Source organism: Cebidichthys violaceus, unplaced genomic scaffold (assembly GCF_023349555.1).
Source record: "Cebidichthys violaceus isolate CVI_PGR_0920_01 unplaced genomic scaffold, fCebVio1.0.p SCAF_24, whole genome shotgun sequence".
Lineage (NCBI taxonomy): Eukaryota > Metazoa > Chordata > Actinopteri > Perciformes > Stichaeidae > Cebidichthys > Cebidichthys violaceus.
Window position 1 is genome coordinate 79,493 of NW_027176417.1, and position 23,008 is coordinate 102,500.

The following is a 23,008-nucleotide window of genomic DNA, read 5'->3' on the forward strand; positions in this document are numbered from 1 at the left end:
GTTATGTCCTGTCTGTGCGTTCCTCTAGTACGGATGTGAGCAGCCCGTCGACCCTTTTCTAATTCACAACCAAAATAAATTGATTCACAATGAGATTTTTTCTACTATTAATGTAAATAAGGTGCTGGACTGTATAAAAGAGGTTGTTAATCAAAAAACAGCTTGTTTTCTTTATTTGTCATTGCACGTTATACAACGAAACTTTGTTTGAACAATCTGTTCTGTTTAGCAGAACAGATTGTTTTTTATATATAGTAAAAAAAGTAAAACAGTAAAAAAAACAGTAAAAAACATTAAAAAAAACCATTAGAATCTTTTATACAGTATTTATTTTACAAGTAAAATACTAAATAGTAGTAAATACTAGTAAATACTAATACAAATGTTTTACAGTTTGTGATGTTCCCACGAAAGAATGTGTGAAATGAATTTGTGGTGGTTTCGACCACAACGTTAAGCCTACATTACAATACAACACAATGCATTCATGAAATGTAGTAGGACGAAGACAGAGTCCTAAAAGTACGCTTTCTTGTCTTATCAGTACATCTGAACCAATCTTCCCGTCATGTGACGCCATTTTTTCTTGGAGGCGGAACCACGGACGGATAAATCCCTCGCAGGCTGCGAGTCGGACACTTTAACGTGAAGCACAGACGAACTCGGAAGCTGTCCCGGTACGGAAGCATAATGTGGCTGCAGTCCGTGCTGCTGCCTCTCCTCAGGCTGTACCTCTGCGGAATGAAAGTTCTCTTCTATCAGATGTTCAACAGAGCTTTCACGCTACCAGGTAAAAATCAATGTATATGTTATTTTGCGAATGCTATTTGAAGTTATAATCTCCCGGCATGCACAGCATGTGCCGTTTCCATGCGGAACTCCGTTAGAAATGGGACTGTTTACATATATATGATCGGTATGATATAGCGTTAGTCTATTATAATCTTCCAACAACATACATATTGATGAATCAAATCTAAATAACGCGACTGTAGTGAACAGACATGCTGCCGGAGGGACTGTGGGATTATGTAAATTGTGGATGTTTCTAACCGAGTTTGGCATGTTCATATTTTAATTTATATATTAAAAGTCTTATAAACAATAGTCTAATATTGTATCTGTAGATAATTGCCGTTTTATTTTGGTTTTTTTTTTAAGCTGTATTCAAATGCATTCTGTGGCCTGTTCTATGAAGTATTAATGTGAGCGCGCTCATTAATACTTGAAACCTATGAAACCTCAAAATGTAGTCAAATTTGCAAAAAAAAAAATAATTATTAAACCCAACCGCGTAATAAATTAGACCAACAATGTAATAAAATGCCGGAATGATACTGAAATATCATTTTACCGATTTAAAGTAATACAAAGGTATTCAAAATGTATAATACTCTTAGTGTCATGGTAGTTCACTGAAAAACAACAATATTTAACACTGATGTCATATCGTCTTTTTAAGTTATCACAATATTGGGTTTTATTCCATTTTCAATAATAAGTGCAAATTGTGTGACATATTTTAGGAGATTATTACATTATTGGGTGCTATGAGACATAACAGAATAGTATTTGGAGCCTACTATGAAGATATATTTACCCTCATTGAGTGTGGTTATTAATAGAATGTATATTTTCTGATTATGAATATAGCTCTTGTATGCACACACCCAAACTACTCCAACTGATGTTGAAAGCAGCGCTGTGTTCCACTGCGAGGTACTACATCAGCCCTTTGCATGTGACAAATACTAGTTTAGTTTATTAGAGTAAGACAAAGAGAGGATTGTGTCTCCAGAGGTTTACACACTTCTAATCTCTCAGAGAATGCAGGCTATTGATCAGCTAATAAGAGGATTTCCTAAATTCTCGTTATTTGTATGGAATTTCCCACACCGTGACTAAAAGGTAAAGCCTGACTGGCTCGTGATTTTTTTTTTTTTTGCAAAAATTCCAGTTTTGCAGCTGCCCTCTTTTTATAAATAATTTTTTTTCCTTTCTTTATTTTGTTGGTTTGGACATCAGTGCGTTTTTGAAATGCGCCCTTAATCTGTGTATGTATGTACTCGAGTGAATCAGTTTTCACCCGATTTCTGAAATGTAGAAGGTTCTTTGGTTGCACCGAGGCCTGTGTTTTAATGCCCACAAGTGGTGACCAAATGCTTAATTTCTACATGTGATGAATGAAATTCTTTCAGCAGAAAACTGGTGTTGAATCACGTTTTAATTACAATGAACTAATAACGGGCTAATACACTTAAAATGTGCCAAGCTTGTTGAAAAATGTGGTCGAGAGAGCTCTTATTAAAACACCATTTGACTGTTGCCAGTTTATTAGGTACACCTAGCTAAAGCGTGTGCAGTCTAATACCACAGTCCTGCAAGAAATCCTCCCTTCATGATGGTTATAATGTTCAACAAATGGTGTAAAAACAATTAGAAACGGCACTATAATTACTATTGTATTACAATTGATTACCTCTGAATAAAAACGGAACTTTATAAACTTCATAAAGGTAGAATGTATTGCAGAACTGTTCATGATTTTTCACTGTGATCTAGTTTGTTGCCGACTGATTTTTCAAAATCCCATCTCAGCGATGTTTTTTAACCACATCCTTCAAATGTGTATTTCACTATTCTTGTTAGGTGCTCAATAAGTGAAGGAATCCAAGTGGGATTGCTCACCAAAGGAACCGATGGAGGGTAAAAGTTCAGGACCTTCATGCTCTGCCCCCAAACTGGTGGCACACCCGCGGGCAAAAAGCAAAGTCTGGAAATACTTTGGCTTTGACACGGATGCGAATGGCTTCATATTGCACTGGAAGCGGATATACTGTCGCGTATGTATGAGTCAAATCGCTTACTCCGGAAACACCTCCAATCTTATGTACCACCTTGAGAAGAACCACCCCGTCGAATTCAACGCGTATGTGAGGAGCAACACGGATCAGATGCGCGAGGCGTTTGCCACGGCGTTCTCCAGGATAAAGACCGAGCCTTCGCTTCTACCTGTTCAGCAACAGTCCCAGGACACGAACCTGAGGCAGAGTGTAGATGATGAAAACAGGCGACACAATGATCTAACGATAGCCGTCATCAACTTCATCTGTGAGGGGCTGTACCCTGTATCTGTAGTTGAAGAGCCTACTTTCAAGACCTTGATGAGTACTGTCGATCCCGGGTACGCTCTACCGAGCAAAAGTGACGTGGCCGTCAAAATGCTCCCTCAGATGTACTGCCGTACCCGGGACCTGGTCTTCTGCGAGCTTGCTGGGGTTGTGAACTGTGGCGTGACCACTGACCTTTGGCAAAGCCAAACCCAGAAGAGGACCTACATTTCGCTCTCTATGCATTCCGTTAACTACAATAGTACTATGGGCTTCTCTATGATCAACAGGTGTCTTAAAACCTTCGAAGTGCAAGAGGACAACACGGCGGAGAACATCACCAGAGCGATGTACGAGGCGTTCGTTGAGTGGGGGATAACTCACAAAGTCAGCGGTGCCACCACAAACGGTTCAGTGGACGTCGTCAAAGCGTGCTCGCTCCTGGAGCTGTCCGTGGAAATGCCTTGTCTCGGACACACCGTCAACCGCGCGGTGGACGAAGCCTTCCAGCTGCCGCGAGTCGACAGCTTTTTGGGATGTTGCCGAAAACTGGTCGACCATTTTCAGGAACCGACGCTGTTTCTGCTGAAGGAGAAACAGAAGCAGCACGGCCTCCCGCAGTGTGCACTCATCGCAGACAGGCCCAGGTCTTGGTTGGCCACGTTGGCGATGTTTCAGAGACTGGAGGAGCAACATATTGCTATAACTGCGACACTTAGAGAGAGTTCCAGCAGTCATCACTTCAGCTTTGAAGGCAATCACTGGGCTTTGTTGGATGGCTTGATTGAAATCCTTCAGCCTTTTAAAGTTGTGGCGAACATGATCACTTCTTGTAGGTACCCAACCATCAGCATGGTTCGGCCCGTGCTTCATATGCTGCTGAACACCACCCTGAAGATCAAGGACGGGGACCTCAAAGAGATCAGCATGACCAAAGAGATCATCTCAAAGGTCCTATCGAGCACCTATTCGCAGGATACGCCGCCGTCGCAAGAAATTTCGACGTTCCTCAACGTTGCTACATTTTTGGACCCTCGGTACAAGAAGTTGCCCTTTCTGTCCACTCAGGAGCGCTCCAAAGTTGAGAGTACCATCATAGAGGAGGCGAAAGCGATCCTGGAGAAGCAGAATGCAGAGCGACCATGCCTCGATGACTTCTCCTTGGAATCTGATGAGCCACCGAGCAAAAAGCCTCTAAAAGAATCTGCCAGGAGTTCAACCCAAGACAACCCTTTGGCTGCCATATTTTGTCAGTTCGATACGGACCAGAGCCAGGAGGAGCTGCATGCACAGGTGTTGGAGGAGCTGAGCAACTACAAAGCCCAAAGAGTCCTGGGTCTGAATGAAGACCCTTTATTCTGGTGGTCGAGTCACGCGCCCTTGTTCCCCGCCCTCCCTAAGGTGCTCCAGAAGTACTGGTGTGTTCCTGCCACCAGTGTGCCGTGTCACCGGCTGTTCGGCTCCTCTGGGACCGCTCTGTGCGGGAAAAGGAACCGCATCGCTCCGGCTTTGGTGGATCAGCAGATCTTCTTGTACGAGAACTCGAGAAGCTACTATGAGCCTGAACCCTGCGAGGGGGATTTGGACAACGTTTAGGAGAGCCTCTTGAGTGACTGTGCTTAAAATGAGCAAAGAATTGTGATGACTTCATTCCTTGTAATGGAACTGTTATACCAGTAATTACCTTTCTTAGAGTTTTTACTTGTACTGTCTTACCCAGTCATTTTAAAAGGAATTCTAGAGAACTTAGAATCTTCTCATCTCAGGGAAAAAACGTTAAAAACTTCAAACTGGAAGGAGTTTCTTAAAGCCTATAAAGCTATACAACTCACTTTTTTAATTTTATTTTGCCATCGCATAAATCAGAGGAAATCCTTAAACTGCTACAGTTATCGTCACATTTTTCCTTCATCATCTTTTTGTCAATCTGCACAGTAGATCTCTAGAACGCCTAAAGAATTTTAGAAATCTTTTAAAAGATTAAGCTCTATGAATCCACTTTAGTATTTTTTTTGTGAAAACCAAATGTATATGGATATTTCAGCATTAACACTGGATGAGTTTTTGTTTTTTTTATGTCTTGATGTAAAAGCAATTTATGAAAGTAAAGATTTTTGTCTTCATCATTTTACTGTTTGACTTTCCTTTTTTGTTTTTATTGCAACATTGGTGCATTTTTATGACATTTTCATCTTTCAGAGGGGCAACGTATTTTTTATTATATTAATTGATTCTTGAGTAATTACAGATTAGTAATTAGTGATGTTATTCACGCAAACATTGAATCATATTGATTCCTAAAAATAAAAAAATCTGCAAATGAAGGATTGGATAATGTTGTCATGTGATCCGCTCTCTCCTACACAGTCTTGCCCAAGCAGAATGGAAGGGTTGCCGTTGTGACGGGGGGCACCAGAGGAATGGGTTATGAGACAGCGAGGCACCTGGCACGCCTTGGCATGCATGTTGTCATAGGTAGGGTGGATTATTCTAAATACTAGGAGTGTGAAAGATCCTCCAGGATCGGCCACCTTTTTTACATTTCAGTCATGTGACGTTGGGTCAAAATGTTGAATAAATACAGCTACATGACAGCTAATCGTCTTCAGAAAGAATGAATGATTAGTAGCGACGTGAGCTTTAGCCAGTCCGGTTGAGTTGCAGTAGATATCTGCTGGACATCCGCCCACCAAGTCTCTCTGATCTCCATCATCTCCAGCTGGGAACGAGAGGGAGGAGGGAGCGGCGGCCGTCGGCAGGATTCAAGAGGAAGGCGTCGAGGGGAAAGGTAATCATCTCCGTCTCTGGTCACATCTGTCATTTAAGACAAAAGGAAACTCTTGAAATAGTCTGTTGTAGAATGTGAGCCGGAAGAGTAGAGGAGCCTTCAAACCAAAGCTGCCAAAGATGTTCTGTCTTGACATATACACGCACAGAAGCTAAGACTTTGGCTGTATGAAGTCATTTGTCGTCTGAATTATTATTATTTTTTTTTAATATTTGAATTAGCCACACAATATTTGTCATCTCTGAAAAAGATTCCAATCCTTTTTTTTGATATTCATAATCAATATTAGCTTTTATATTCCACTCAAAAAAAGTTGAATATGAAAGACATATTTCGGCACACCTTCCTCATATGATATAGCTCACATCTTATCTGAAATGATTAGTTATGTCAGTAGACTACATGGTTAATATATTGTAGACATAATTATACTATGACTTTTTAATAACTTTCTTCATCATACTATCATTTTAATGAATTTAAGTCTAAGCCCTTTTATGTTGGACAGCATACTGGACGCTACGATGACTCGCCATCACTGTTGTGGTAGGACAGGGCTAACTGGTTAGCATTCTCATATCGGTAGATATCTCTGCAACATTAATACGTAGACGTCTATGACAAAAAGTCAACGCAGTAACCTCTTCACATTCTAAAATGATGACGTGCGTGAAGCTGCTAAGAACTAAAACCAGGATTTAGGGGGAACACATTCTAGTTTATATTCTTTTTCATTTCCAGTTTTCCCCTGAATTGTCCCCTGTGCACCAATATGCTTTGTATTACCAATGGATGTAATGTGAAAGCTCTTCAGTCTCTTTCAGCTCTGTGGTTTGGTCTCCAAGCCCACGTTCAATGATTGATTGAAGATGAGGGTTTTGATTTGAAGACGCCAAATCCAGTTTTTGTAAATGAAATTCAATGAAACGGTAGAGACGTGACGCTGTTTTGTGCTCCATACTTCTGTACTTTCATCTAAGGGTGCATAATACAAGATCGGGAGCATTTTGATTGCTAAAACTACTTTATCGATTTAAGAATATCTCAGTATTGTGATCCCAGCTTGTTCCGCTGCCCCAAGTAAAACCAAATGCTAACGTGGCTTTTTTTTCCTGTTCAACAGTGGAGTTTGTCTTCTTGGACCTGACCTCGCTCAAATCAGTGCGGCAGTTTGCTCAGGCGTTCAAAGACCGAGGCCTCCCGCTCCATGTTCTGGTTAACAACGGTAAGCTGCGGTAAATGCGTGAAAGAGAAGGTCATGCGCACCGACACGCTGCGTTCACTAAGAGCGTATCTCTGTCCGTGCAGCTGGAACCATGATGGTTCCTGAGAGACAGACGGAGGACGGCTTCGAGTTCCACTTCACGCTCAACTACCTCGGCCACTTTCTGCTGACCAACCTGCTGCTGGGCACGCTGAAGAGGTCGGGCCGACAGGGCTGCTGCTCCAGAATCATCAACATGTCCTCCGCTACACACTACGCGGGCGTCGTGCACATGGATGACTTAAACAGGAGGTGAGAGTTTCACCGGTATACGGCTGCGCCTGATGATTCTGAGGGTGCTGAATTCCAGATTCCGAGCAGAAGTATGAAAAATTGCCTCCACGCAGCTCTAAAGATGGCGTTGGCTGAACCGGCGGCTTGCTGCTAACGGTGCAAACGGAGCCAACGGTGTTTACCAGGAGGGTGGGCGTTACGTGGTTGAAATCGGAATCAAAAAACGGTTTATTGCCAAGTATGTTTGCACATACAAGGAATTGGACGTGGTGATTGGTGCGGGGCAATAATAATTATTATTATTTTACATATAATAATATAATATAATTATATATAAAATATTTTATATATATAAATAAATATAATTATATATAATATAAAATATTTATATAAAAATATAATAATAATAAAAGATATTTACAAGAGATTTAGAATTTAACACAAATTCTCGCATCACAATATGAGTCCTACTGATGATTTTAGTGATCCTCTAGTTTTCCAGTCTTGTTTACTGCTGATTAGTAGATGGTAGCATGCTAACACACCGGCGTGGTGCACTGTCGCCTCAAAGCATGAAGGTACTGGGTTCGATCCCCGGTCAGGACCTGTCTGTGTGGAGTTTGACGGGAACAACCAAAAGCAGAAGACGCTAACGCACCAAACTATGACAGTGAACATTTGTTCATATGTCATTGTGAGCACGAGGCTGACGTTAGCATTTAGCCCCATGGAGCTGCTAGCCCGGCTACGGTTCACCTTGGTGTTATTTATCTGGACTTTCATGTAAACTGTTTACAACAAGTCTGCTTTTTTTTTCCACAAGCGATTAAGGATTATTTTAGAGTCTCAGATACATTTTAAGTCATGCAAAGAAGATTAAGGCTAGCCTTGGCTGTTTTACAATGCTTGCCATCTGACTGTGCCTTGCTGTGTCTAAATTCTAGAATATTATAATTGTTGGCTGCCTGGTCTCAGGCCAACCAGCCTGTAATTAAATCTATAGAGTGTCTTAACAATTGGAAATCTTGGACAATATGGTACCATCAGTACCACTTTTAAGTAAATACAAGAATTCAAAGTTTTGTAAACTTTATTGATTTTCATTATGTGAAGCTTGAGTCTAAATGGACTCGGTCCTCAACTCCTTAGCCGTTCTGCAAATACTTGAAGAGATTACAGAGCTGCAGCAAATCCACCAGAGCAGCTTCAAGTGGGAACTGTAAGGTTCCATTCTGCAAAACGTCTTTTGCTCAAACAGCTTTTTCTGTGAAAGGAACTTGAAATTTGTTGCAAACCTCCCCGCTTTGAAGAGAGCTACCCTAACCCGGTTAATACAGCAGCAAACCTGTACTTGTGTCTAGCTTTTAGATATAATTGTTTTAAAGGGTGCATTGTTGTATCTCTTCTTCAAGATCAACAATGAGCCTTCAAACCAACATAGTCAACCTACAGCTCCGAACCATAACCACTGTTGGAGCTCAGTATGTGAAGCTGACCCTCTCCCCCTCTCTAGGATCTGCTACAGTTCCCACGGTGCTTATTCCCAAAGCAAACTGGCTCTGGTCCTCTTCACCTACTACCTGCAGGAGCAGCTTACGGCCGGCGGCTTCCCGGTGACCGTCAACGCCGTGGACCCCGGCATGGTGGACACGGCGCTGTACGACAACCTGTGGAGCCTCGCGCAGGCGCTGAAGAAACCCGTGGCCAAGCTACTGTTCAGGGTACGTCTTCACAGTCTCGTCTAGCTCTGGGAACGTTAGTGGCCAGATCAGTGTGTTGCTGACCTACGTCCCAATTGGATTGTTCTCGCATGAGGCCAAGCTCTGCCAGTATTAGGTCTGCTTCTTAGGAACTAAACTTCCATGGTTTCGCTTGCATGCTCCTCTCAGACTCCAGCAGAGGGAGCGTCCATATCCATCTATGCTGCGGCTGCCTCTGAGATGGAGGGGGTGGGGGCCTGTTACCTGTACAACAGCCACAAGACCCAGTCCTCCGACAGCTCCTACGACTCCGAGCTACAAGCCGAGCTGTGGAAGAAGAGCTGTGAGCTGGTGGGCCTTCAGGGGTAGTTCCACATCCTCCAGAGTTACTCCTGCCTGACTTCATACAGCCTCCCAACACTCAAACATCTAGACTTCCTGGCCGTCCACATCTGCTGACACAGATGGTTTTAGAGCTACAGCTTGCATCACAAAGCGCCAAAAATCATCCAATGAGAATACTTTTAGGTTCCAATCTACCACTTGTATCTACACCATGTTGAGCGACTATGCTAACGGCTAATGCAGTTGGATGTTTGGTGATGTCAGTTATACACGATATTCATCAAGTTGAGCAATAGTCCCCAGGCCACTAAAATGACTTCCCTTTTAATAAAAATACAAATAACATTCCATACGACAAAACTGCATTTTCAAATACATTTTGAGGGGAAAAAAATCCCTGGATTCTGTTTGACTTTGACGTATTTGTCTGAGCGAGGTCAACGCAGGACACTGCTGTCCGTGAAACCAAAAGGCATCATTTTAATTTATGCCTGCAACTTAACGTAACAAACGTACGTATTTTAAGCCAAACTATGACGTTTTTACTCAACATAACCAAGAAGTTTTGTTATTTTTAGTTTCAATTCACGACGTTAACCACGTGTTTAAAAATGCAACCGTTATTCAGAAGAAAGCATATTTCTCTCAAAACCAGAACACAGTCTATTTATATGGGAATGTCATTCTGTAGGTGACGGAGTAGCTTGTAGGTGCCTTTTAATAATGTAAAAGAAATGATATCAATATAACTGAAATGACATGACCTGATGTGCTGTATTCAGTGTATGACTAACTCCTATATGTTTTGTTTTTTATTAACATAACAGTTGTCACTCTCTGCTCTTATGTTTATAGAGACTGAACCACACTTTGATATATGTTAATATCTTACCATGCGTCCATATGGAGCAGCTTTGCTGACACATGAGATTCCTAAATGCCTTATTGGTGCCTATTTAAGCCTCCAGATGATTTTACATATTTGTGATTTAATGTGAGTTTGTAAGTTGTATTCAATCACTGGGACTAACTTCATTTAAACCTCGAGTCTACTGAAAAGTGAGTTTTCATACATTTTAATTTATCTCTATGCCAAAAATAATGAATTATTGAATGTACCATATGTTATTGCTGAAAGGAAACACGGTAGAAGTTCCAGTTGCAATCTGCAACCAGATCCTACACACCGGCCTTTTAAGTGGATTCAGTTTTAGGGTATAGATATTCCATTTGTATACCACAAAGTGCACTTCTTTTTTTTTTTTTTGCCTTAATGAAAATGAATTTTTACATTCATATATTGAATCATTGCAATATAATTTCACATAAGAGTCCCCACATGCTAATAGCTTCATACTATTTAGCTGATGATCCAAGATGTGTAATACAGCTAGAGCCTGTGGCTTACATCTTATAATTATATTATATTTGAGTGTCATAAAAACTACAGTGACCAGCTGTTTTAGCAAATTCTTGCAAATTGCTTTTTAAATGAAATATGTGATACGCTTTTAAAGATTACATAAATGTAAATTGTCGTCCTGGATCATGGTGTTGTCCAAAAGTAAAGTAAGTATAAAAATTAATTTTCATATATTTACGTTTATGATATCCTGGGCCGGAACTCTTCTGTTTTAATGTTCTGGATACATTTCAGTGTTTTAGCATCAAAAACTGATGATACTGCGCACAAATGGTTTACCATGATCACTGTGAATTATGCCTTTCTTTCCAGATTGTATTCATTTATAGTCATGTGAGCCTGTTTAGTTATATTAACAGATTAAGATGTTCCACCGATTAACAATGTTAATAAACACTAATTTACAAATTGCTTCGTTTGAATTCATTTTTATTTAAAAAAAAGCTAAAACTTCAGGAAGAACGTGAAGAATAGTTAAACTGTTGATTATTTCTAATTGGGAAAAGAGTTGCTGGGGACCCCTTCAGGGACCACTGGATGTCCTGTAAAAACAGTCAAATCAGACACAAGCCTTTATGAATATGCAATAATGCAGTTTTATTGATTTAATCAGAGTAAGAACATCAAACATGCACAACCTTAATGGCCCCTTAACCCAGTCCAAGTAACCAGAGGAAATATTTACCATTCCTTTAACATAAAGGTTTGTGTCATGGAACTTATTATAACGTGCAAATAAAAATCTAAGAGCTGTTTTTGTTCAAATGTGCAAAGATGTAACAAAATAGATCAAAGGTGCCATTGTAGGTCCAGAAAACGACGTTATTTACTGCGGTACGCAGAAAAGGAAAGCGCCTCACTGTAGATGGCATAATAACAGACGCCGATTCCTTACAAACCATCAGTGGAAATACAGTATATTCCTGTTAAGTAAACCATTTGTAAACGTCCACTTTCTTGGATTCAGCCCGCTCCAGGTATGTCCAGAGGAGGTCTGTCACTTTGTTGTGACCTCAAACACTTTAAGGGTTAAATGTAGTGAGTGGACCGAAGTCATACGGGGTAAAACTCAGAGCTGAGGTTAAACAAATGTTTTTTTCAGTATATCGGTGTACATCATTGTATGCTTGTACCGTTGACATCCCTGTAAACCGTTTCCTGTCCTGTGTCAGTACTGATCTCACCCAAAGAAATGTGTCTTGGGTCTGGACTTAAAGGAACCTCTCCCGGACCCCTCCCCCTCCTCCGTGTCTCGGAACGTGGTGCTGTGGACAATCTGCGACGTCCTGAAGCGCAGCTTCTGCAGTTTGGGCTTCATCCTGCTGAGTGAGGACTTCCTCCTGAGGACTTTCTCTCTGGGTGGAACCTCGCCGTCCACGGAGTCCCGGTCGTTGTTGAGGAGTCTGAGGGGCTTCAGGTTGGACTGGAGAGCCTTGGAGAACCTCCAGCGGCCTCCTTCCCTGCGGTCTGCGTTCTTTGAGTCAGAACGCTCGTACGCTCCTATTATGTCCCGCATGTCCACGCTCACGTTGTCGGTGAGGTACTGGCAGGCCTTCCTCCCGCTGTAGTCTCGGATCTCCACATCGGCGTCGTAGGCCCCCACCAGGAGCTTCACCACCTCCATGTGGTTGTGCATGGCAGCCACGTGCAGCGGCGTGTAGCCGCTGTTGGATCGGACGTCGGCGCTGATGGGGACGTCGTGCTGTTTGGCAAAGTTGATGAGCAGCGCCATCAGCTCGGGTTGGCCTCGCTTGGCCGCCCAGTGCAGGCAGGTGAAACCGGTGACGAAGTCCTTCCTCAGGACGAGGCTCGGCTCTGTGGCGAGGAGGGGGCACAAGCTGCCCCACTCCCCGTCCGAGGCGCACATCATCCACTCGTGTTCCAGCGGGTCCAGAGTGACGGAGGTCCTGTCGTCGTCCAGGTCGGAGGAGACCAGGGAAGCCGAGTCGCCGCCGTCGTAGGACAGGTACACCGAGTTGCGTATCACCATGCTCCGCCTCAGCTGGGGGGAGCTGTTCATCATGACCTCGATGAAGTGTTTACGACTGCCTTTAGGGCTGCCGAGTCCATCGCTCCCAGACAGACTGTGTGTGTCCGGCTGCCCTTCATCCTCCTCGTATGACTCCGGCTGCCTGGAGGGAACTCGCCGCTGGGATCCTTTTGAGCTCCTGGTCCCCACGTTAATGTGTTCTACTTCATTCGGCCCTTCAGGTGAAAGAGACTCCGCCTCAACCGGTCTGTCTCTGGGGCCGAGTCCAACACTACCTGTGTCTACCTGTCCTGTAGTACCGGTTTGTACAGGCCCCGGCATGATGAACATGGATCCCTCTGCAGGAACAGGCGAAGCTTGAGTCACTGAAACTTCTGGTATTTCAGGCTTCTTTCCATCCTGCTTCTTCTTGGAGTCCCTCCTCTCTCTTTTGAAGCTTTCTCTGTTTCCCATCTCACCTGAGCGGCTTTCTACTTCCTCAACTACACAAACAAACTCGCCACACTCACTCGTGTCGTCCGTTTGCTCCGTAAAACTATTCGCAGTGTTGAAATCATGCGGAACTCTCACCTGGCGGTCACTTCCGCAACCTGCGCCAGGTGGCTGCGCCTCACCTTTTGCGGCGCGAGGTTGGGCTGGGAGGTCCACTGCGTCACTGCCACGAGCCCGGCGGCTGTCTGAAGCAGCAGGATAACGGTCACAGAGTTCCTCTTGATTTAACACTCGGGACGTTACCGGCTCGGTTTCTGTCCCGTCGCTAACACTCCAGTTCAGCTGCTCCTTCTCTGAACCGCGAAACTTTTTCTTCAGGCGGACATATTTCACTTCACTCTCAGTCTTTACAAAAGCAATGTTGTCCACGTACTTTTTAAATGTCTCACGGACAGCAGTTTTCTTCTCCGGCTCCTCCGGGAATACGACCTTGAAATGCTCAATTAAATCCGTGTTTTTCACTTTGCCCCCTTTCTCCTTCAGAAAGGCGAGAATTGCCTCTTGAGTACACTCGGACGCCATTGTAAACAACTAGTTTTAATAACCGTCAAAGCTGTCGTACCGTCCCATACCGACAAATCCAACGAGTTATAATTCGGCGCAGAAATGAATTAAGTAGAACTGCTAACTGTGCCGCATGAGGACGAGTGTGAGGTAGAGCTTTTCACTGCGTTCTATTTCTAGCGTTCTCCGCCTCCTAGCAACCGAGTGCAAAAAACGGACTCTCGCGGACCGTACCACTTTGTTCTGTAGGGGGGTGACGGTTAAAGCCTATGGTTAAAACCCGTTAAAAACGTCATTCGTGTTGCTATGAACTGCCAAACATACTTTTATTACGTGCACTTTCAAACGCGATGACGTTTGAAATGAAATAATACAGTCTAACATTTAGTTCTGTCCCTTCTGAATTAAGTGGTCCTCGAGGGCAATACCAGTTCTGCGTTGACGCGTGACGTGTGCACAGACCAAGTTGTTAGTTTAATTAGACAACTTAGAGTGGACTGTGTGATTATGAATAACTATGAACAATGTTTTATTCTGAATGAGTCATGTGTGAACAGTATGTTATGGAAAAACATGAACTGGTTGCTGTGTTGTACAACAGGACTGAACAAGTCTGCCACAGCACCGGTCTGAGTCAGCACAGGGCTTCAAATTAAATATATAAGATAACCAGTAGGCTAATTGTCAAACAATGATATTTTTAAAAGGTATAATGTGTAGCATTTTCCTATGTGTCTATATCTACAGAGGCCCTGAACTCTGCTTCTACTTTCTTTTACCTTTGCTGTGTTCAAAATGTTCCACTTTTCACTCAATTGTTCAATCCTTTGGGACTGCTTCCATCTACTGGAAAGGTCGAGGTTTCAAAAAAACATAGTATTTTATTAACCCTCACAGTGGGTAACCATAATGACCTCGGAGTTACATTGCATTATATTCATGAACAGTGGGAGCTGCATTCACATGGAAACTGTGTCTAAGTGGAGAGCAGGGCCGTCCTTCAATTAGAGGGTCGGCGGTTTGCTCCACGGTGATAGAATCTGAATTGTAAGTCGCTTTGGATAAAAGCGTCTTTCTTTTCATTCAGCACAAAAACGATACCAATGGAAAAACTTTTACTTTGTAAGAGTTTTTTATAACGGCATTCTATACTGGCATTCTATTCTAGACTTTTTATGAGGTGCAGTGAATTTTGAAGTCCAATACCCCATGTGGAGGAGTCAAAAGTTCTAAGAAACTGTGTGAAAGTGTCAAAGGTGAAACAGCTCAAAGTGATATGATGTGGGTTAAAAGGCCTGAGGTTGTGTGTTCAAACCCTACAGGGTTCTGTTGTTTTTAGGTCCAAATCCCAAAATGAAAAGGTCAAATACGCAAAGAGAAGCCTCATATGTGTACTTGCATTGGTGGCGCAGGAGGTTTGTTCAAGACACGAAAGGGCCCCGTGTCTGGTTCAAGACCTGCTCGGTACTGATGCATGTGCAACTGTAAATAAAACAGGAATAGATGCCAAAATAGGAATAGATGCTAAAATAGTTGCGTAAACACAATAATTAGCTGCGTAAATAACAATAATATTAATAACCCTAAAGGCAAACAAAAGACACAAGCGTATGCATGCTTACAACCAATATACTATGTAAACACATACATAAACCATGATGACTTTCTTTCTTAAAAATCTTCTGGTGTTTTTGTCCCAGGCACCAACTTACAGGTACTGATGGAGCAGGCCAAGCGTCCATGCTGGTCATCTCCAACAGACCTGGAGTTCAGGGCCTGAAGAGAGCTTCGCTGGCCGGCATTCAGACACGGGTGAAAATATGAATAACAATGAGTTTATTTGTACAGTCATACATAAAGCACTTCACAGAAAAGAAACCTGCACCGGGATGTTTTTTTGTAAGGAGACAAATGTATGCATGACAACTTCTGCATCTCTGCAAAGCCGAGCGGAGTTTGATGGCACAATTGATCGTGTGCTGGAAGAATTCAGGGTGGAGCTGGTGTGTCTGGCTGGATTCATGAGGATCCTCACGGGAACCTTCGTCAAGAAATGGAACGGTGTGAAAAAATAAGATGATGATGATGATTTTGGTGGGTCATATGAAGGTGTTCTACATTGTTTGGTATTTGTTATTCTTACAGGAAAGCTGCTGAACATCCATCCATCCCTGCTGCCCTCATTCAAGCACCGGGCCTTCCCCGACATCCAGTTCAGCTTTACATTACATTATTTCTAATACTTCTCATATAATACAAAGGTCAAGATATTAACCGTTTGTTCTTCTGATTGTCATGTCCAGTTCTTAATGGGATGCTTAAAGCTTGCAAGCATACATAGAAACATTTCAATTTTTTGTGTGAAGAAGCATCATACTTGAAACAAACAATTACATTCCAATGTTACCTTTTTAAAAAAATATGAGTTGCACTGGAATTAACCTAAATAAAAAAAAAAAGAAGTGTTGCAAAGACTACTTAATGGCAGAATGGGTTAGTATAATTATGACTTTATGAATGTCTGTGTTACTAAAACATTATTAAACCTGTGGGGTCATGTTGTGTGGCAATTGTTTTGTTTTTTTTACAAATTTGCCAAAGAAGTTCTTGTTCTTTACAGCTTTAATGAGAAAAAGTTCCTGTCAGGTGAAACTTACAGTTGTCTGCGTTTGTCCTTACTTGCAGACAATACTGCATCCCGAATGGCAGAAAAGCGTTCCTGATATCTTTTTCAGGGGACTTGTAAGTGACCGTTAGCTGCTTTGGAAGCGCAGGACGGACAGCCTCTCATTTCCAGCTCTAGTCGACGTGCTCGTCTCTCCCCTCAAGCCACATTTGCCCAGAAAACGGATGATCTCCTCTGGTGAGAAAAGAAAAATCACTGAACTGTCTGGAATGTTTCCTGCACGGTGTCAATCATTCCACTCACCTGGCTCATTCTCAGCAATGGTAACGAGGTAGAATAAGCCTTTACTGGAGAGCAACTGCGCTACCACCGGCAGAAATCTGTCGGTCACCTCTCGCCCTCGCTCCCCGCCGGCCCAAGCGGCCTCGATACCCGAGCTGCCGACCTGGAAGAAAAGCACAGTGATGAACTGCTCCTCATCAGTAGATGAAGACAACCTGCTGCACGGGGCTGAACCACCTCCTCTGAAGGCGTGACCACATAGGGAGGGTTGAAGAGGAGGACATCCACTTTCCCACTTAAGCCACCTACAGGAGAGTGAGGAAAACGGTCTTTACAATTCAAATCCTCGCACTTAGAGCACAAGCATAGCTGAAATGTAAACGTCTGAATGTCACCAAGGATGTGATGACAGGCTGCAGGGATGCCTTGTTGCAGGAAGCTGTCTTTGCTGTGCACTGCGCAGCTGCAGGATTCACATCGGTGCAACTGCACGAGAAACGCATAGAAAACGCATATTAAAGAGTGTCCAATAACTTTTCTGCCATGCATTTGGAAAATGTGTTTAACTCACAGATATAGAGCGGAAGGTCCAACCAGCGATGCCAGAAAAGCGGACACCACTCCTGAGCCGCTGCCCACCTCCAAACACACACACGGGCTGGAAACCGGCACATTTAAAAAAAAACAAAAAACTGAAAATATGGCCAACTAGTGTTAAAATAAATATATGACGGATTTTGGGGAATTGTCTGACCTCATGTGCTGCAGCAGCTCTGCGTCTTTCTCCAGGGCGTCAATCAAGAGGAACGAGTCTTCCGCCGGCTCGTAAACATCTCGGAAGTCTCCTCGTCCAGCATGGGAGTAGACGGGTGTGGGATAACACGAGGACATTTCACGTCACAAACAGCCACGCGACCCAGTAAGTGTCGCTGGTAGACTTGTGCAGTGTGTTACAGGCTTGTATAATATTCATAAAAGTTGAGAATCACGTGAGTAGCTAGTTGAAATGCGCTAGCTAGCTAGCACGGTCACGTTCCACTTTTGTGTAGCCAACCCTACGTCACAAATGACGTACATTAGTTCTCAACTGTTGTTTTTTCATAGATTTTTTTGCCCATGTTATGTAAATCACCAGATCATAGAATGTGCAGAAACACTGTTAAATGTAATGTTAATCCGAGTGAAAATAGGCACCTAGTATGTCGAAAACATGTAACAGTCATAGTATAGCATGTTGAAAAAAGTGAAAAAAAACAGTCATAGTGAGGGGTTCAGTAATTTTTAGGTCCAAATCCCAAAATTAAATTTGAAAATGAAATACGCAAAGAGAAGCCTCATGTGTGTACTTGCATTGGTGGCGCAGGAGGTTTGTTCACGACACGAAAGGGCCCCGTGTCTGGTTCAAGACCTGCTCGGTACTGATGTATGTGCATCCGTAAATAAAATAGGAGTAGATGCTAAAATAGTTGCATAAACAAAATAAATAGCTGAGGAAATAGTTGCGTGAATAACAACAGCATAAATAACCCAATATTCCTAAAGGCAAACAAAATAAAGGTCGCATGCGTACAACCAATATATTATGTAAACACATACAAAGATAGTTAAGGAAGTAAATATAAAAGGTAATATGTCAAAAAGTAAGCATAACAATTCATATTTTTTATTTTATAAATCTATTTTTTAAATTAAGGCATCACTGTGAAACTCTGAAAAAAGTCAGAGTATACTCTGACTTTTTTCAGAGTTTCACTTTTAAGGAAACAAAAGCTCTACCAAACAGTAGAATCTCAGATAGCTCAAATAGGTTTGAAACCGCTCCTCTATCTCCTCAACGGCCCCGGAACACTTACACCTGTTCTCCGGGTGTATTTGTCTTCCCCGCTTGTCATTCATTTGTTTACTTTTTTTGGACATATTACCTTTTATATTTACTTCCTTAACTATCTTTCATTCCATGGTTTATGTATGTGTTTACATAGTATATTGGCTGTACGCATACGATCGTGACCTTTGTTTTTTACCTTATTCACGCAACTATTTATTCTGTTTATGCAACTATTTTGGCATCTATTCCTATTTTGGCATCTATTCATTAATACAACATCAAACATGAGTGTAACACTGCAATTTGTTAATAAACACAAATTATATAGGCTGTTATTAAAAGTCATAGTGTAAAATGTATAAAAAGTCGCAGTATAGTATGTCAATAAAAAGTTATCGTGTATGTAAAAAAAGTCGTAGTGTAGTATGTCATAGTACAGTATAGTTTGTTATGAACTCTACACGCCTCGAGAAGAACTACAGAACGATGATATGAAAATATGAATGATTGTCTGTAATGAGTGTTTCTTGCGTCTCTGTCTTCCAGAAAACACTGGATGAACCACCTTCATAATTTTTTGAGCATCCAAAAGGACTGAAGGAAGCTCTTGGGCAGTTCTTTCTGTTAGGAGCGTTGACATTTTAGTTCACTCCTTTATATTTTCATGGTATGATATACTATGAATTTGTTACCTTTTTGGTGGCGTACTATATGAGTACTATAAGAGTTTTTTTTAATGGTATTCTATACTGCATTGAATTTTGAAGTCCAATGTGGAGGACACGCCTCGAGAAGAACTACAGAACGATGATATGAAAATATGAATGATGAGGTCTAAGAAAGTGTCAATGGTGAAACAGCTCAAAGTGATATGACGCGAGTTAAAAGACCTGCGGTTGTGTGTTCAAACCCTATGGGATTCAGTTATTTTTTTGTCCAAATCCCAAAATGAAACAGTCAAATACGCAAAGAGAAGCCTCATATGTGTACTTGCATTGGTGGCGCAGGAGGTTTGTTCACGACACGAAAGGGCCCCGTGTCTGGTTCAAGACCTGCTCGGTACTGATGCATGTGCAACTGTAAATAAAATAGGAATAGATGCCAAAATAGGAATAGATGATAAAATAGGAATAGATGCTAAAATAGTTGCATAAACAGAATAAATAGGTGAGTAAATAGTTGCGCGAGTAACACTAAAGGCAAACAAAACAAAAATTGCATGCATGTGTATAACCAATATACTATGTAAACACAAACATAAACCATGTTTATGTTTTGTAAGTTAAGTAAGTTCAGTAAGTTAAAGGCTAATCATCATTCATACTTAACTTCCATACTTTAAAATAAAGTTAAAGTTAAATTTCAGCCGACAATGCCCCCACCTCCGCAGTGGCGCACAAGGTAAGAGACAAGGTAAATAACAATAACCCAATAACCCTAAAAGCAAACATACATAAAAGGCAAACACAAAATTAATTACATTAGAGTTAGATGGTTCAGTCCTGAGCAGCAGTGACTTTTTAAGACCAACACCCTTAGTTAAGGAAACAAATAACAAAGGAAGCAGAATCTCAGAACAAATAGAGAGTTGGTTAGAACACCTACACCTGTTCTCCGGGCATATTTGAAAAAAATATTTATAAAGTAAAGTGTCATTCATTTGTTTATGTTTTTTGGACATATTACCTTTTATATTTACTTCCTTAACTATCTTTCATTCCATGATTTATGTATGTGTTTACATAGTATATTGGTTTTTTACCTTATTCATGCAACTATTTATTCTGTTATTTTAGCATCTATTCCTATTTTGGCATCTATTCCTATTTTAGCATCTATTCCTATTTTATTTACGGTTGCACATGCCTCGGTACCGAGCAGGTCTTGAACCAGACACGGGGCCCTTTCGTGTCGTGAACAAACCTCCTGCGCCACCAATGCAAGTACACATTTATCGCTTCTCTTTGCGTATTTGACCGTGTCATTTTGGGATTTGGACCAAAAAAATAACTGCACCTCAGCGGAGAAGACAAATACGCCCGGAGAACAAGCATCTGTGTGTCTCTGCCGATAGTGTGGGGAGATAGAGGAGTGGTTGGGAGACAGGTGGTTGTAGGTTCGATCCTGGTGCAGTGCGGTTGCTTTTGCAGTGTGTTTTGGGTGAATTCCCTCAGCGTGAAAGACAAATACGCCCGGAGAACAATTGAAAGTGTGCTGTGGCTGATAGTGCAGGGAGCTAGAGGAGTGAGAAGATGTTGTTGGCTTATGCACCAGGTCAGTGGTTCACATCCCAAGCCAGACAATTGTCATTAAGACGTTATGGAAGTCTTTTATTGTCTGAAAAAGTAGCATAAGTAAATAAGTAAGTTAAAGTAGCATAAGTAAGTTAAAGTAGCATAAGTAAGTTAAAGTAGCATAAGTAGCATAAGTAAGTTAAAGTAGCATAAGTAGCATAAGTCATTAAGACATTATGGAAGTCTTTTATTGTCTGAAAAAGTAGCATAATTAAATTTCAGCCTGTCATCATCTACTTTCCCATAACCCCCTGGCTACATCTCTCCGAAACCACAGGTGGGGACTATGCCCCCACCACCACCTCCGCGGTGGCGCACTAGAGACTTAGATAGACGCATGGGATTCGAACCCACTTAGTCCGTGACTGTAGGTTGCCTACGCTTGCTCACCCACGAATGCCACCACTACGCTACCGGTCTCTTTCGCATACAGAACACTTTTTTCCGTGTATTTAACTCTGCGATTGCATGTCAAACCTCAAAACCTTTCGGTACTTATAAGGATCGAACTCCCAATCTCTGAGACTCCGGCCCTTCCTCCATCGACCTGAGCTAATCGACGCCACACGTTTCAATTGTTTTTTGTTGTATTTGACTCTGCGATTGCATGTCAAACCTCAAAACCTTTCAGTACTTATAAGGATTGAACTCGCAATCTCTGAGACTCCGGTCCTTCCTCTATCGACCTGAGCTAATCGACGCCACACGGTTCGATTGTTGTTTGTCGTATTTGACTCTGCGATTGCGCGTCAATCCTAAAAAAAAACCTTCGGCACTGTTAAGGATCGAATACACAATCTTCGGGGCTCTAGCCAGTTGGCCTTTACCTAGAGCTAATCGACCCAACGCAGATGAAAGGTTTCTTGGTGTATTTGACTTCTTGTTTGGTTATCAGACCTTTAAAACACACAAACCTTTTGGTTTGATTAATATGAGGTGCAGTGCTTGTTGACGTCCAACATTCAAAATGAATAAGTCAAATCCACAAAGAGAACATGTCTCTATGTTTATGCATTGGTGGCACGATAGGTTTGTTCCCAACACAAAGAAGTGCCTGTGTCGGTTTCATAAACAAAAGGCTTGTGACTTCTTTCGACATAATATACTTTGACCTTTTTTCGACATAATATACTATGACTGTTTTTTGACTTTTTTTGACAGGCTATACTATGACCGTTTTCGACAGGCTATACTATGACTGTTTTCGACATAATATACTATGACCTTTTTTCGACACGCTATACTATGACCGTTTTCCACTTTTTTCGACAGGCTATACTATGACTGTTTTCGACATAATATCCTATGACCGTTTTCCACTTTTTTCGACAGGCTATACTATGACTGTTTTCAACATGCTATACTATGACTGTTTTCGACATAATATACTATGACCTTTTTTCGACATGCTATACTATGACCGTTTTTCACTTTTTTCGACACGCTATACTATGACCGTTTTCCACTTTTTTCGACAGGCTATGACTGTTTTCGACATAATATACTATGACCGTTTTCCACTTTTTTCGACAGGCTACACTATGACTGTTTTCAACATGCTATACTATGACTGTTTTCGACATAATATACTATGACCTTTTTTCGACAAGCTATACTATGACCTTTTTTCACTTTTTTCGACATGCTATACTATGACTTTTTTTTACTTTTTTCGACAAGCTATGTATGTATTTTCAGGAAGTACAGCACCTGATTAACACAGTTTACTTCTCTGCAGCCAAAATTACTGCAGTTTACAGTAAATTAAGTATTTATAGTAATGAGAAAAAGAGACAATGACCATTATACGTAGAATTATTTGTAGTTGATCTTTTAAAGATCAACTACAAATAATTCTCATATTTACATTTATTTTGTTATTGCATCATTACTTTGAGATGATTAAAGTATTCTCAGCCTTAAATGAACTAGAACATCATCCCATTATTACACAATACAGAAATTATGCCGACTCATGATATTGATAGAACAGTCATGGCCTCTACTTGTTTTGCCAAAATACAAAAATAATTGAATCCTGGTCCCAACAGAACAATTTGATGAATCTCACAGGGTGTCCTGTGAGATTCATCAAATCTCACAGGACTTTTAAATAATAATCTGTAGT

At 41.6% G+C, this 23,008-nt stretch overlaps 5 protein-coding genes across 7 annotated transcripts in view; 2 read left to right on the forward strand and 3 right to left on the reverse strand.

Annotated features, from left to right (window-relative positions):
* Positions 1-669: 669 nt before the first annotated feature.
* LOC137879094 (dehydrogenase/reductase SDR family member on chromosome X-like) lies at positions 670-11,272 on the forward strand. The gene is made up of 7 exons (XM_068719667.1): positions 670-790; positions 5,478-5,585; positions 5,830-5,898; positions 7,022-7,123; positions 7,207-7,414; positions 8,910-9,117; positions 9,286-11,272. Exons 1-7 carry the CDS (start codon positions 691-693, stop codon positions 9,463-9,465), a joined length of 975 nt encoding a protein of 324 aa, XP_068575768.1. The 5' UTR covers positions 670-690; the 3' UTR covers positions 9,466-11,272.
* LOC137879093 (E3 SUMO-protein ligase ZBED1-like) lies at positions 702-5,236 on the forward strand. The gene is made up of 2 exons (XM_068719666.1): positions 702-790; positions 2,650-5,236. Exon 2 carries the CDS (start codon positions 2,700-2,702, stop codon positions 4,704-4,706), a length of 2,007 nt encoding a protein of 668 aa, XP_068575767.1. The 5' UTR covers positions 702-790; positions 2,650-2,699; the 3' UTR covers positions 4,707-5,236.
* Positions 11,273-11,473: 201 nt separating the features above from the next.
* On the reverse strand, positions 11,474-13,952 carry LOC137878997 (ankyrin repeat domain-containing protein SOWAHC-like). Its single transcript, XM_068719551.1, has one exon. The coding sequence runs from the start codon at positions 13,866-13,868 to the stop codon at positions 12,045-12,047; it is 1,824 nt and encodes a 607-aa protein (XP_068575652.1). The 5' UTR covers positions 13,869-13,952; the 3' UTR covers positions 11,474-12,044.
* A 1,724-nt stretch (positions 13,953-15,676) lies between these two features.
* LOC137878846 (methyltransferase N6AMT1-like) lies at positions 15,677-17,696 on the reverse strand. The gene is made up of 7 exons (XM_068719279.1): positions 17,513-17,696; positions 17,330-17,416; positions 17,111-17,244; positions 16,996-17,063; positions 16,780-16,921; positions 16,508-16,710; positions 15,677-15,891 (listed from the first exon to the last, which is right to left on the reverse strand). Exons 1-6 carry the CDS (start codon positions 17,647-17,649, stop codon positions 16,604-16,606), a joined length of 675 nt encoding a protein of 224 aa, XP_068575380.1. The 5' UTR covers positions 17,650-17,696; the 3' UTR covers positions 15,677-15,891; positions 16,508-16,603.
* A 4,981-nt stretch (positions 17,697-22,677) lies between these two features.
* LOC137878906 (uncharacterized) overlaps positions 22,678-23,008 on the reverse strand; it is a 29,599-nt gene continuing 29,268 nt past the window's right edge. For all 3 annotated transcript variants that reach the window (XM_068719409.1, XM_068719412.1, XM_068719411.1), the window contains one exon: positions 22,678-23,008. This exon is cut by the window's right edge and continues 185 nt beyond it. The gene's annotated coding sequence lies outside the window, so the exon portion shown is untranslated.

Bases quoted from the DNA above. Each gene is read 5' to 3' on its own strand.
- LOC137879094 (XM_068719667.1), top strand. From the start codon at position 691: ATGTGGCTGCAGTCCGTGCTGCTGCCTCTCCTCAGGCTGTACCTCTGC. The intron at 5,586-5,829 runs GTAGGGTGGATT...CATCATCTCCAG, and splicing joins TGGCATGCATGTTGTCATAG to CTGGGAACGAGAGGGAGGAG. The intron at 7,124-7,206 runs GTAAGCTGCGGT...CTGTCCGTGCAG, and splicing joins CCATGTTCTGGTTAACAACG to CTGGAACCATGATGGTTCCT.
- LOC137879093 (XM_068719666.1), top strand. From the start codon at position 2,700: ATGGAGGGTAAAAGTTCAGGACCTTCATGCTCTGCCCCCAAACTGGTG.
- LOC137878997 (XM_068719551.1), bottom strand. From the start codon at position 13,868: ATGGCGTCCGAGTGTACTCAAGAGGCAATTCTCGCCTTTCTGAAGGAG.
- LOC137878846 (XM_068719279.1), bottom strand. From the start codon at position 17,649: ATGTCCTCGTGTTATCCCACACCCGTCTACTCCCATGCTGGACGAGGA. The intron at 17,245-17,329 runs GTGAGTTAAACA...TTTCTCGTGCAG, and splicing joins GGACCTTCCGCTCTATATCT to TTGCACCGATGTGAATCCTG. The intron at 16,922-16,995 runs GTGGTTCAGCCC...CTTTTCTTCCAG, and splicing joins TGGTCACGCCTTCAGAGGAG to GTCGGCAGCTCGGGTATCGA.